Source organism: Lagopus muta, chromosome 1 (assembly GCF_023343835.1).
Source record: "Lagopus muta isolate bLagMut1 chromosome 1, bLagMut1 primary, whole genome shotgun sequence".
NCBI classification, from domain to species: Eukaryota; Metazoa; Chordata; class Aves; order Galliformes; family Phasianidae; genus Lagopus; species Lagopus muta.
In genome coordinates, this window is record NC_064433.1 from 35,888,786 (window position 1) to 35,902,866 (window position 14,081).

Here is a 14,081-nt window from a genome sequence, read left to right on the forward strand (position 1 = left end):
ACTGTATTTCTGGATAAGGTAATCTATTGGTAAACCCCGAGTGCCTCATCGCTCCGATTTACAGGGCACCCCGGGGACACCTCGGCCCCTTCACCTCCCCACACGACACCGCCGCAGCCGGAGCCGGGCGGCACACGGCACCCCGCCCGCCATGCCCCGCCCTCGCGGCGGATTGCCCCCGCCCACGAGCAAAGGGGGAGGCGTGGCCTCTCGCCGCCGCCGCTCCCGCCCCTCCCATTGGCGGCGACGCGGCGCGTGACCGGGCGGTGCGTGACGTAGGAGGAAGAAGACGCCATTAGGGGCAGCGGGGCCGCTTGCTGCGGGAAGGTGTTTGTGGTTGTGTCTGTCTGTCGTCCCCGCGGCGCCTCCTTCCGCCTGTTCCTTGCGCTCCTCCTCCCTGCGGGCGGCGGCGCCCCGCGGCCGCAGAGTGGGGCGGTGAATGTGAGACGGCCCCGGCGGGCGGCGGGACGCGGATGGCGGCGGGGACCGGCGCGGCGGCCGGTGGTCGCAGCTTCTCCTTCAAGGTGGTGCTTCTCGGGGAGGGCTGCGTGGGGAAAACCTCCCTGGTGCTGCGCTACTGCGAGAACAAGTTCAACGACAAGCACATCACTACGCTGCAGGTGCGGGCCGGGCGGGAGGCAGCGCGGGGCTGGGGGGGAGGGGGAGAGGGCGGCGCGGCTGTCCCTCCCCTGAGGGGCGATGCTGGGGGCTGCTGTTGAGCTTCTTCTCTTCGGCCGTAGCGGAAGGCGGTGCTTCGGGGTCTCGCTTTCCGTCTGGTGGCTCTCGCCTAAGCGTGTTAGTGCATATGTTCCTTCGAGTCTTGGGATGCGGAAGCGCGGCTTTAAAGTAGCGTGGCTGTTGTTGTGATCGTCGGCGGTAGGCTGGTGACTGAGTGCTACGTGTGTGCTGCGTTTCTGGTAATGACAGCCTTCCTCTGCTTGGCAGACGCGGTGCCTGAGTTACCTCAGTGCCAGCAGACAAGCGGGTCTCATCATAAGTGAGATTAAGGCTTATGATTTAATAACTGACAAGATTCACGAGGCCCTCGTGTAATCTCCCTGAATTTTAGCCCGAGTTATCACCAAACTTACAACCATCTGAGCAGCGAAATCACACTGGTGGAAGCTTGATGGGTGCCCACTGGAAAGCAGTGTTTGTTGCTGCCTGCCAGTGCTGAGCAGTCTGCATCCCACACAGCAAAACGCACATGTGTTCTTTGTGGCCTTGGAAAAAGTGTTTTGAGTTTCATGTTGTGGATTGTACAATCGGCACGTGTCTCTTGAGCCCTCTCTGCATGCTTAACCTCTTCATTTGCAGCTGTATGGCATCTTTTCTGCCCATCATGGGCATGTATGTGATTTTAGCACTGCAGTGTATGCTGTGCTCACTATGTTTTCTTGTAAATAAAGAAACAAACCTTGCCACCAAGTGGGTTCTGAACCGCTTTTGAAGTCCTGTGAAATACAGGATAAATAGTGGTGCCTCGGGGTAGCTGTATGCTATTCATGCACATCTTGGGGGGGATTCCAGCACGCTGGATATCTTGGAGTCTGTAATCCTGAAACTTTATAAAGAAAGGATGTGTTAGAGGCGCATTGGAAACAGTATGCTTAATATTTCGTTGACAGGTACTGTTGCTCCGTATTTATTTTAGATAACTGAAAATATTTTGCAGTTCATTTCCCTGTGCTCATACATGGGCTGTTAGATGTAGCTATTAGTAGGTCTACTGAGTGTGATGCATGGCAAGCTAATGGTAGATCTGATTGCTACGGAGGCACACTACAGAAGCAATCAGCAGTTGGTAGATGTCAGAGCTGCAGTTGTAACTTCTGTTGCTGTACCACCAGAAGTGTAGTTAGTGTTGAGCAAACACGTTTAGAAGTGTGCTGCAGTGATTGTGTATAGCTGAATTCTGATATCCTGTGTAAAAAGAATAGCTTGTCACGTGATATAGCTCTGGTTTTGTTGTCTCTTAAAATCTGCAGCGGAAAGCCTAAAATTAGAAACCAAAAGTGAGCTGGGTCACAGGCATCATAAAATGGAAATATAAGTGGCCCCAAAACACTGACAGTAAAATGTCTGTCTAGATGCTACAGCCCAGAGCTTTTGCTTGAGGCTGCCTGTGGGGAATGGAAGTTCCTTGTAAAGGAAGGGGAGCACATGCTCACATGTGGTATTGAAGTTCTGTCCCTCTGCTGTGATTAGGTTTCTAGTTGCTCTCTGTGTATTTTAACTAGTTGCAGTGTATCTTAATTCACCCTGCTTACTTTTGTTTTGAACCTCCTTAGTTCTGTGTCTTATTGATTGTTAAATGCAGTGTCAGTTGTTGAATCTTACTGTATGTGCTGTGCGCTTGTGAATCATCATTCTTGTTTTTCTACATCTTGCAGTTGTAGAAGAATGGCAGTGGAAGGAGTTACCAAACCTAATGAAAACATTCATTAAAAAAAAAAAAAGAGAGGCTAACAAAACAGTGACATTTTTGTAAGAATTTTTTAAGGGCTTAATTTGATAAAGTGACTTTGCTTTGTGGCATCAGTTCAAAGTATTGAAGCAAATAGGTTTCTGTTCCAACTAAGCCAAAATTAGATAAATATTGGATTCCTATTCGGCAAAGGAGCCACAGTGATGAGCCATATAGAAACAAATTACTGGTCAGTGGGAAGAGGGCCTCGCAATCCACTGTAATCTGATTTAGCAGGGAGTGCTGAGGTTGAGGTGCTGTTGTAATTCATGCCAACCTTTTTGCAGCAAAAACATGGTGAGACTACAACTTTCTGAAGTACTGTAGGTTGGGTTGCCCCCAGTTGGCTGCAGTGGGGCCACAGTGATTTGAGAGAGCACAGGAAGACCTTCAGCTGGTCAGCGTGAGTCTTCTAGCACTGTGCAAGTCTGTACTTTCCAGTATCCTATTGTGAAGGTTGGTGATGTACTAGCAGTGGGGGAAGTCACCTATTTGTAGGTAACAGAATGCTTTATTGAAAGGGAGCTGTCTCTCTCCCCTCCTGCTCTTTTTCCATCTGCTGGTTAGAAGGGAATAGTAAACTGGGACTTGCTTCTATCAAGATTAGGAGGCTGCAGGGCATGTTACTGGAGTTCTGTTAGCTTGGAGTCATTTACATCAGATACCAGTGATATGCAGATTGAAATTAAGGCAGCCTTTGATCTGCTGAAGGAAAATGTAGGAAAGGTAGCCTTGTTTTTTTTGCGGCTTTTCTTTCTTGACAATGATGACAAGCCATAACCTTCTGTTAGGACTGGTTGGAATTGGTTCCCATTGATCAAAATATGGAGGTCAGTATTTTCTTCTTAAAAGGATTCTAAGCTGTAAGATGAAACCAAGTGATAATAAAACCTGTTATCTTTTTTTAAAATGTGGATGTGTACTGTCTGTTAATTACTCAGGATAAATACAGCTTTTGTGTACTAAGCCACTGACACGATGGTGCTAGTGGTATGTACTGATCCTCAGTGCTTTGGACTCATGTAACCAGGAAAAGTTGTCTTGCGTGTATAAGACAGCTTAGAAAAAGCAGTACAAGGAAGTCCAGGGCTGCAGGTAGTGTTTGTATGCCTGGTATAAAGCAGTTAAGGGGCAGATGATGTAAACCTGCTATATTCTAGAGACTTTCAAGTGTATCTTTTCCAGCTGAGTCTTCCTTGTGTTCTTGTCAGGTCCCTTTGTCAGCTCCCAGCATGGCATCACACACATGTGGAACTGAGCACTTAAAAGAGAATTAAAAGAACAAAGTTTTTCTAGGAGCGCATAAAGAGACTGATATTTTAGTGCTCATAATTGCATTATTCTTTCCTTCTAAGCATATGAGCATTCTTCACACTAGTCATAAGGCACTTGAGTCAAAACACCAAGGTTAGTTTACTTTAAAGAGCTGCTTGAGATTACTTATCTTGGAATAAACTATAGTTCCATACACTTGTTTTTTGGAAGTCAGAGCTAAAATGAATTGCCATAATAATGAAAAGAATGTGGAAAGGAGTCGCTGATTATAAATTAAGTCATGACTGACACTTAACTCCCTATTACTCAATCGGGTAAATTCTCAGGGGATGAGAACACATGTTGATCCTCTTCAGTGTGCAGTCATATAATGCTGTCTGCATGGCATTGCTTCCAAAGGCTTCCACGCTCTTGGTAGCTGATGCTTTCCCTCACCTCAGAGCTGGGTTGGACAGGAGAACTCACAGTCAGTAGTGAAGATTCTCTTTACTCATTGGACTCCCCAAATTTCTAAAAAGTTAAGTCCTGCTGCTCCTTTGATCTTTAGCTTTTTGATCTCTAATTTCAGAATGGATGGAGAGCAATAACCTTGCTCTTCCATGAGACCAATGGAAACTGGTGTGGGTATAACTATAGAATGTCAAATATTAGCTGTTTTGTCTTTGGAGTGTATGGCTCTGTAGCTTTTAAAATACACTTAACTGATGCTAATTATGCCAGACTTACCTATAGCTGTTAATTTAAGAACAGGACCTGCAAACAGTATTCTTCAAGTATATAAATGCATTAGAGGAATGAGGCATTTAAAGTGTAATACAGTATTGACTGTTTCTCACAGCATTCGGCTCATTATTAGCTATGACTATCAGCCTTGTTAACAAGCAAGTTTATATATAAACTTCATTTTAATCAGGATATCTGATACAGGCTATCATCACTTTCCTTAGGAATCTAGGATTTGATTGGACTATAACCTAAAACAGTACAAATTTATCAAGTTTTGATGTGGAGTGCAAATACAGTAGTCAATCCGAAATGCCCTTGCTGCTGACTCACGTCAGTTCTTGCAGGAAACACTAAAAGACTTGTCTGGGAGTATTGGCCTTCTAACGTTTGGATCTATAGAAAAGGAAATGCTCTATTTTCAGTGCTAAAAGATAATGTTTAATCCAAAACTATGGTGATCTGTGGGATGTGTTACTATAAAACAAAACAGGAAAAAGAAACCACAATGCCTTATCTGTGAGATGAAAACCTATTTTAATATCAAACCTATTTGATATGTCAGGCAACTAAACAGCACAGCTATCCTTACTGGGTCAATGTCCAAAGCCATGATGACTTAACCTCATGAATATTGTTTTTTTTGTGGTTTTTAATGCAAATCCTTTTTCAGTGAAGATTTTTTCTTTCCAGAGGTCCATAAATGTGGTTCTAGAGTGTTTTTTTTTTTTTTTTTTTTTTTTTGCCAATCTTGCATCAACTGGGCAGAGTTGAGCTTTATTACAGTGACCAAAGCAAACAGTGCTCTGAACAGCTTTTCCTCTGAGATGTACAGTAGAATATCAAATGTTTTAGTGCAGTGGATCAATGAAATGTTGGCAGGTAAGCTTGATTCAGTATGGCTAGCTCATAACTTAATATGATCCAGCTGTTGGTCTATTAAAATGTCTGAGCTTACAACTTTTAAACTGATGCTGTGGAACAAATTATGAGACTAGACACTGATTTTATGATCCTTAGGAACAGATGAGTGAAAGCTGCAAAAGAACTTCTGCACAACTTGCCCTGATGTTTAAGACTTGCAGCTCTGCTGTGAAGCTCTTTGTTACAAGTAGACCAGTGTTTTAAATACTTCAAACTTGCTCTCTGGAACTCTTCCTGAAGTTGATTTCCACCACCATACTGTAGACTGAAGGGGTTTTAAACCCTAGGTGTGTTCAACACAATGGTCAAGATTAGTTCCTTTCTGCCTGCGCTTGGAAAGTCTCAGGGTGTTTTTCTTTCCTGTGTTCTGTCTTTCTGGATCTGCTCCACTTTTTTCCCAGACTTTGTGGGAACTTTGCAGGGAGGGTATGGCTTCTTTTAAAACGCAGAGGGAAATTACTGACTCATCTTCAGTCATACACATGCCAGAGTTGATGCTAGATTAGTTTAACACAGGAAGGACTCGGGGAAGATACTTTTAACAGCAGTTTATGCTGGTGTAAATTAAGCAGCAAACTGGTTCATGCAGCTGACCTGGCCGATGACATTTTCCCTTTCTCCATACACATGATTTTTAGTCAGCTCAGTGCCTGATTAGAGCTCTTACACAGAGGGATTGTGCTGAGAAGCTACAGGACAGCCTAAAATGATCTAAGATGAGTGTTTATTCACTCAGTACTTGATATCCAAACGTATGCTGAGGTGAAACTGAATGGGAACCGGGTAAACTTGGGAAACAAACTGAGGTTAATCTTGGCAATTGAATTGTCTGTTCTTAACCTGTTGCTGTTGATCTTCAGGATGGAGGTGCAGGTTCTTAATGCATTGACTACTTCAAAGCCTGTTTTATCTATTGAACTAATATCAATTTTTAATACTTCTTTTTGGCTGGTGAATTATCTAATGGGTAGCAGAAGGATAACATTTGAAAATTGCATCATGCAGGCTCTGAGAGCAGACATCTTCCTGAGTTACAGAAATCAGGCTAAACTTGCAGTATGCACTAGTCATGTCAAATGTTTTCAGAAGACAGTGTAATAGAATATGTAGAGCAACATGTGTGCTGCTTCTGAAACTTTTCACCCTACCACTTGCTTTCTTTTTGTGTGTGTACTGCTTCTCCTCCTTCCTCTGGTTCTGTTATTACTTGAGAAACATTAACACGAGGCTTTCAGGAGTGGTATCTGAATGATATTGAGGAAAGGAATAAAATGAAGAGAGCTGTGAGCTCATTTCAGCAGGGGAAAAAAATGCAGATGAAGGAACTTCTTGCAAAATACTAATGTTTTGAGAATTCTAGCTCTAAACTTGAATTTTTTTTTACTGTTTCACTAGTATTAAACTGTTGTGCTAATGCCTGCAGCCTTAAAATCCCAGTAGCTTTGCTTACTCTTGTGAAGTGTTTCAAGTTCATCTTAGGCTTATCCTTATTCAGAACTCAACCTTCTTATCTCTCCTAAATCATTCAAAGCAACAGCAAAAGATGTAGGAAACAACTTGCTTAAGGCAAATTTATTTAGAACAGACTTCTGGCAAACTGTAGTGAAATGACTAACTAGCTTAGTATTGACCCAGCCTTCTGGCTCAGGGAGTATTTAGATTCAGAAATCTGTCTTCTGTTGATTCAGATATTTTCATTAGTAAATAAACCTGAAGTCAGACAGACATGTTTGTGTGAAAACTTAACTCTGTTTTTCTTTCCAGGCATCCTTTCTTACAAAGAAGCTGAATATTGGTGGGAAAAGAGTAAACCTTGCAATATGGGTATGTTTGCTTTCCTCCCCACTATGCTCTCCCTCCCTAGATAAGTTATTTTTCAGGAAAATAATCTGTTTGATTGAACTCAAATGTTAGGCACTTCATAATAAAGTAGGAGTTAGAAGTCATTGGGATCTCTCAAAGTTACAGTGTTACATACTAAAGTGGTTTTTTTTAAATGCAGGATACAGCTGGACAAGAAAGATTTCACGCACTGGGGCCGATCTACTACAGAGACTCTAATGGTGCTATTCTAGTGTATGATATAACAGACGAGGACTCTTTTCAGAAGGTACCAAACAGATTTTTACCTCTGTGCAAAGTCTGTCCTGATTGGAAGGGAATCTATGATATGAGTGCGCTCATGGGGAATCTTCTGTTTTACGGATAGCACCTATGCTTAATTTGCCTGAATAATAGGATTAATACCTGATTGTGTCATTTGCAGATAATATTACGTCTGTAGAATCAGGTCATGTAATTTAAGTGTGCACCTTTATTTATTTATTTTTTTTGAAGCCCACTCTTAATAAAGATCTAGTGGAGTTATTCAAAGAACACCAGAGAATTAATGTGTGACAGACTATGAATATGAAATAAGAGTACTTTTGTGATAATATACTGTTCTCTACTGCATAAATCAAATTGCTCAAATATATTAAGTGATGTTAAGCTTCAGATTATGAACACTCGAAATCACAATACACAGCAGCAAGAACGTTGCATTCTTGATGATAATAGATATTTGAACTTCCTAGTCTTCATTTAATCTGAAATTTGATCACTAACTAGTTTAAAGTATTAGTTGATCAGGTTGAAACAGGTGAGTTTTTGTCCAATCCTGTGTCACGCTGTTGCTCCATAGGATGCCCCAGCTGAAAACTGATATGCTTTCCTGAGGAGTCTGCTCCTGATGAGTTTGTGGCAAGAACAGTAGGACTTCCCTCTAGAGGAGTAGGAAATGTTTTGTCAGTCTCTGTTGCTCTGAACTTAGACTTAAGCAGTTAAAGAAGGATGTGGGCCATTTCCACAATGCCTAAACTGGCAGGGTGTCATGAGAAATCAAACTTATCTCTGTTCTTCATGCAGGTAAAAAACTGGGTTAAGGAATTAAGAAAAATGCTGGGCAATGAAATCTGTTTATGTATAGTAGGTAAGTACTTTTTAACATGTGATTCTAGTGACTGAATTGGAAATTTTCTTTTGATATTATCTTCTAAACACTACTGTAACAGCTTGTGCATATGAAGGGATAAATCTTAAGTGAATTTGGCAATTAAAAACTCATTTGGAGCTAGAAGTTTCAAGGGATTGCAATAGGAGGAAATGAGAGTTAATTTGGGAAAAGCTTAGTGATGCACTATGGCTGAAGCGCATGGTTAAGACAAGTTGCAAAATTCATAGTTGAATGAAGAAAGATATATCAAATGTGTCAGATCCTTCTGGCAAGTACCTTGACTCCTTGTTTTTTCTTTATGACCTATTTGCAGTGGCATAGACTCAGTACTTGTCTGCTTTCAAAATTAAGTGCTTAGGTGTGGGGATAAGGCTAAAACTTGGATATTTCAATGAATTTTTACAAATGCATGTATATACTAAAATTTAATCATTAGATCTGATTTAAACACTTTCAGGAGGATAGGTATGTGGATATTCTATGAAAACAATGTTCTGCAGCACAGATTTTTGCCTAGTAAAAGCCATTGCTTTTCTTTTTTAACTAATCAAGGTACTCAGCTATCTTAATCAGGCTGCAGAAGCTCATGGTTTCTAAATGTTTGACTGAAAGGGGTCTTCTAAATGATGATGTTGTGGTCTGAATAGACTTGAGTAAGAATCTGTTTTTATTGAAGCAACTTGTAGGAGGGGAAAAAAGATGAGGTACAGTGATTGTGACTTTTGTTAACTTAGGAGTATGAAGATGTGAAATATTAACTTGTTCTCAACAGGTAACAAAATAGACTTGGAAAAAGAGAGACATGTTTCAGTGCAAGAAGCAGAAACGTAAGTCACACTAATTATTAAAAGAAGCAGTCATTGCAGAATTATGTTGGAGTAATAAATTTGTAATGCTTCTAACAACTGGCAAGCATAACTAGCTGTGGCTGGCTGGCTTCTACAGTGTTCTGTTACTATCTTAATTTTGGAGTGTCCTTAATGATCAAAGTGTAACTTTAGTTTTACATCGTTTCTGACAGAAGTCAACATCTCTATCTCATGTCATGTCTAGAAATGAACTTAAGCTAATATTTTTTTTAATGGCTCAATTTTAACCACAGTTCCCTTTGTTAAATCAGCATGCGTGAATTAAGAGTTAAGAATAGAAAGCTCTCCTCTTTCCACTTCATGTAAAGTGGCTTAGAAAGACTGAGTTCTTCAATGCAACTTACTCTTCTGCATCTGCATTCTTACAGGTATGCTGAATCTGTTGGAGCAAAACATTATCATACATCAGCTAAGCAGAATAAAGGAATTGAAGAACTGTTTCTTGACCTTTGTAAAAGTAGGTACTGTCTAATTTGTTCATGAGGAGCTTAGACACAGAGTTTTCAAATCCTATTTAAAAAAAAAAAAAACCCTTGATTTAAATAATTGAGAAGAACTGTTCCTCTGAGTGTACTTCAGTCCACTTCTGTATTGGATCAGCTATGTGAACTTGATCTGTGGATGGAAACTCATGCTGTACTTCAAGAACATCTTTCTTGCTCTGTTGGAGTCCTGAGCATTGTTTCACTCAACGTGCTTTAAGTAACTTCAGATCAAGCTTAGTGTGATTGCTCTCACTGCTGTCTACTTCATACTCTGTTTCAACATATCTCAAATATATTGTCAGATGATGTCAATTACAGTTCATAAACTTGAAACTGTACAGATGAAGCAGATGATAAAGAATACTGAATCCAGGATAAAACACCACACAGGGAAGCTATCCTATTTGTAGCATTCTTATAGCAGGACTTCACCTCCATGGTTGTGTGTGTGGTTCTAGTTGACCAAATGTTTCTAATATGATTGGGTAAATCTAGCTTTTGAAGGTCAGTAACTCCAGAACATCAGAGCATTTAAGTCAACAGGAATTTCTGTATTATTCTGTATAGTTCTGTTTTATGCTTTAGCAAAAAGACTTAAGATTTTCTCTCGACTACAGCTTGAGATTCCAGAGTGTTTCCTTGTGCATAGTTGAGCGAATCGGTCTTGCTGAACTTTGTGCATGTAACTCAGATAGATTAAGATCTTAAGGTCTTATGTCATAATAGAATGGAATGCTAATACATTTCATCTAATAAACTATATTTGCAGGAATGATAGAAACTGCTCAAGTGGATGAAAGAGCAAGAGGCAATGGATCCAGTCAGTCAGGAACAGCGAGGCGAGGTGTACAGATCATTGATGATGAACCACAAGTACAGAGCAGCGGAGGGTGCTGTTCTTCTGGATAGTGACAAAACTGTGCATCACTGCCCTCTCAATATGAAGACTGCCATATTCCAAGTCACGCGTTCTTTACCAATGGAGTAATAGAGTTAACAGTATTTAAAAATAATCACATTTAACACTGCAGAGACCTTAAGTGCTAAACTAGTGGCGTCTGTGACCAGAGAATTGGCATTTTCTACAGTGGTTAACAAAGCAATTACCAATGGCCTTTTTACATATTTTTCTTTAATGAGGAATAATATGCATGTAGAAAAGACCTACTTAAAGGCTTCATTTATATTCTTTTAAATCAGATCATTATTTAATAACTTATATACGTTGTTGTTGGAATGGTATACATTTTTGCAGCTCTTTGTATTTTGTGCTAGATTGAATTGTATCACTTCTAAAATGCACATTGATTTTTTTTTTTTTTTTTTTAAATTAGCAGATATATGAAGTAATATTTTTGCAGGGCCTCCACAAACCTGTAACTGTCAACTACTTTGATATATTCTGTTCATCCTGTATGCCAAGCTGGTAAAATACATTGTAAATTACCTATTAAATATTTTATCTGCTTTTACAAGTGCAGGTGCAGAAATATGTACATCAGTCTTGTCAGTGATTGTGAAGTGAATAAGTCAGTGAAAAGATGCAAGCTTTTCATGTGTACTGTTGAACTGTTGATTCTATTTCCCCTTCCTGAAAATTGAAAACAGCTTTTTTTTTTTTTTTTGTTGTGAACTCATAGCTATGGTATTTTTTGGTATTTTTTTTTTTTAAGCTTTTTTTTTTCCTGGCAAGCAGCAGTATTTAGAGTCCCCCATTAGTAGGAAGGGAATGCTTCCTTAGCCTGCTGTTAAATGTTGAGGCATTTGACTTCCAGCTGAAACAGTTGGAGTGTGCATTTATTTTGCCTCTCAGAATATCACTAGAAAACTGGAGCAAATTTAGCCCTTGTCTATCTGGTAGCCACCTAAACCAGTCGCATGGGGAAACTCTTAATCTGCATTAATACATTTATGCACCAAGACAGCATTATTAAAAAAAAAAAAAAAAAAATTGAGCATAAGTTTTTCTTGTGTTTCAAGGCTTGTGTGGGGAAAAATGAATTGGCATTAATTAGAACTGCTTCTGACTTGGAATCATTATGTAGAAGGTAAGAAACTTGCCAGACACAATTGTAAATTTGGGAATACTAGACAAAACTGAACTTACTCTTGACTCGCTCTTTTGCTTGTAATGCTTTTTGAAGCCCACTTAAAGTTCTGGGAGGAGGGATTTCAGAAATAGTGTATAAATTACTATCACAGAAAGATCACAAATGGCGGTAGTTAAAACTTCAAAGTGTTTTGTGCTCTGGATTTTTTACTTAAGTTGTCTTGCTTGGAAAAACAGTAAAGGTGATGTCTATGACAAAATAGAGTATTTCTTGGCCTTCCTTTTTCTGAAGGGTAGTATTAGTATTGCATATAAATGCACTGAATGGTGTGAGTATGTTACAGTGCACAACAGGAGTAGTACTTACTAATCAGTCTGACATGTAAGAAATGCCTTCATCTGGTATCTATTTTCTCTGAAATAATAGATGGCTTTGCTACAGACTGGTCCTGATGCTTTTATTTTCTTTCTGCTTAAACTGGTTTATAAACTCTCTCTGAAGTTAACATTGGTGTGCTCTGCCCATCATGCATACAACTATGTTAAACAAAAAAAAGGGTGTTTTCCTCGCTAGTGAAGACAATACTACATGACTGCACAGAGCCTTGCTCTGATTCTAAAATTCATGACTGTGTCAATATAGCAACACTTAAGTAAACACTCCAGTATTACATCCAACGTAAGTGAGGTTTGCCAAAAATTAAAAACAGGTCAGTTTTTTTAAAAATTGCCTCCAAATACATTCACTAGACAAGTCAGTCATGTAGGTGATACAATATTAGGAGAAGTGAAGTTGAGCCCCTGTGTTCAAGACAAGAATCAGTATTAGGCTTGGTAAGTTCTCCAGAGCTATCTGCTTCCTTAGCTGTTCCAGAGCGTGTCTTCCCATCAGAGCAGAGCATTCTCTGCTTTGTGGATAGCTGCAGCAACATGAACTTGGGTAAGCACGGCATGAATTTGACCACAGTGAAGCAGTCTGCAGACATGTGTTACTGAGCTGCATGCAAACAAACAAACAAAAAAAAGTATTCTGTAGTAGGGATGTTGTGTGACTTCTGTTAAATACAAAACTAACAAAGTCATGTTGATGCGAAGTCTTAATTCACTTGCAAAACTAAAGCAATTAACTACTGAAAACTTGGGAGAGGGTAAGAAAGCTGGGTTTTTGTACTTAAAAAATAAACAAAATATTTGGCTGCTATTAACAAAATGTTACTTTAAAAGGAATTCTCAGAAGTTAGTGCTCGTAAGGCCAATGAAACTACAACGTGACAAAGCCTGACTGGGAGCTTTGCTGTTTAAGCTGCAGCTTGGCTGGACTTGAGTTGGAGATCAAGTCTGTTTAGCAAGATATCATGTCTGATAATGTGAGCATGAACCTGAGTATAGTTCTTAAAAATCCTACTTCTGACACATGCATTACAACACATTTAACAGCCTAATGTCTCAGGCAAATGTTATAAAATGTTACAAAGACTGTAGTACAGATCATTATGGCAGTTGTTTATAGACACCCCTATGCTAAGGTTGATACTTCCTTGAAGGGAAGGAAAGGATGGCCTTCAGTCAGTCACTTTTCTTAGCAATAACAGTTTAATTGCATGAATAGTAAAACAACAGTCACCTGAAAGCCTGTTTCCTTAATATTACCTATTGACCTAGGGTGTTATCTGGAATGCTTGTTTCTTAAACTTTGAAAACACTTGATTGGACTGTGCATCTAAAAGGCTGGGATGGTAGAATTTGAGAGTAAATGTTCAAGTTGAGCATGAATTTATGGAAGCTAGCTTCCTAGATGAGTGAACAAATGATTGATTGAGACTGATTTATGTGAGACTTGAGCTGTTCGTTCTTGCCAGGCAAAGTACAACTGTTACGAAAAAAATCACTTTTACAGACAATATCTGGACTTTACTTGGTTTAAATATGTGAGAAAGCACAAATAGCACTTGATTTTTCTGTACTTGAGCCGAGTGTTACTTGAGTAATGTAGTACTAATACTTGTGTATTGAGTTTTTAAAAATCTTGCCTTTGAAGTTTCTCTAGATTGACTAGTTTGTATGTCTGTATATATACATATATGAGAAGGGTTCAAGAGAGCAAGTTGACAAAGTACATCTAGTAATGAATAGGTAATACCAGACTCCTAGCATGTAAGTCTGGTTGCAAAGAGTGTTTGCAACCTTGAACACACCTACTCAGTGTAAATTTTGATAAGGATAGCATGTGGGACTACTTTCATTGTAGTATGTGAGTACAAACGCTTTACTAAAGCAGTTTTAAGTAGCTGCT

General features: G+C 39.7%; 1 protein-coding gene across 1 annotated transcript; it reads left to right on the forward strand.

The window, feature by feature from the left end:
• The first annotated feature begins 267 nt into the window (after positions 1-267).
• On the forward strand, positions 268-12,231 carry RAB21 (RAB21, member RAS oncogene family). The gene is made up of 7 exons (XM_048941246.1): positions 268-620; positions 7,154-7,213; positions 7,392-7,499; positions 8,297-8,360; positions 9,157-9,211; positions 9,622-9,710; positions 10,508-12,231. Exons 1-7 carry the CDS (start codon positions 474-476, stop codon positions 10,645-10,647), a joined length of 663 nt encoding a protein of 220 aa, XP_048797203.1. The 5' UTR covers positions 268-473; the 3' UTR covers positions 10,648-12,231.
• Positions 12,232-14,081: the final 1,850 nt, after the last annotated feature.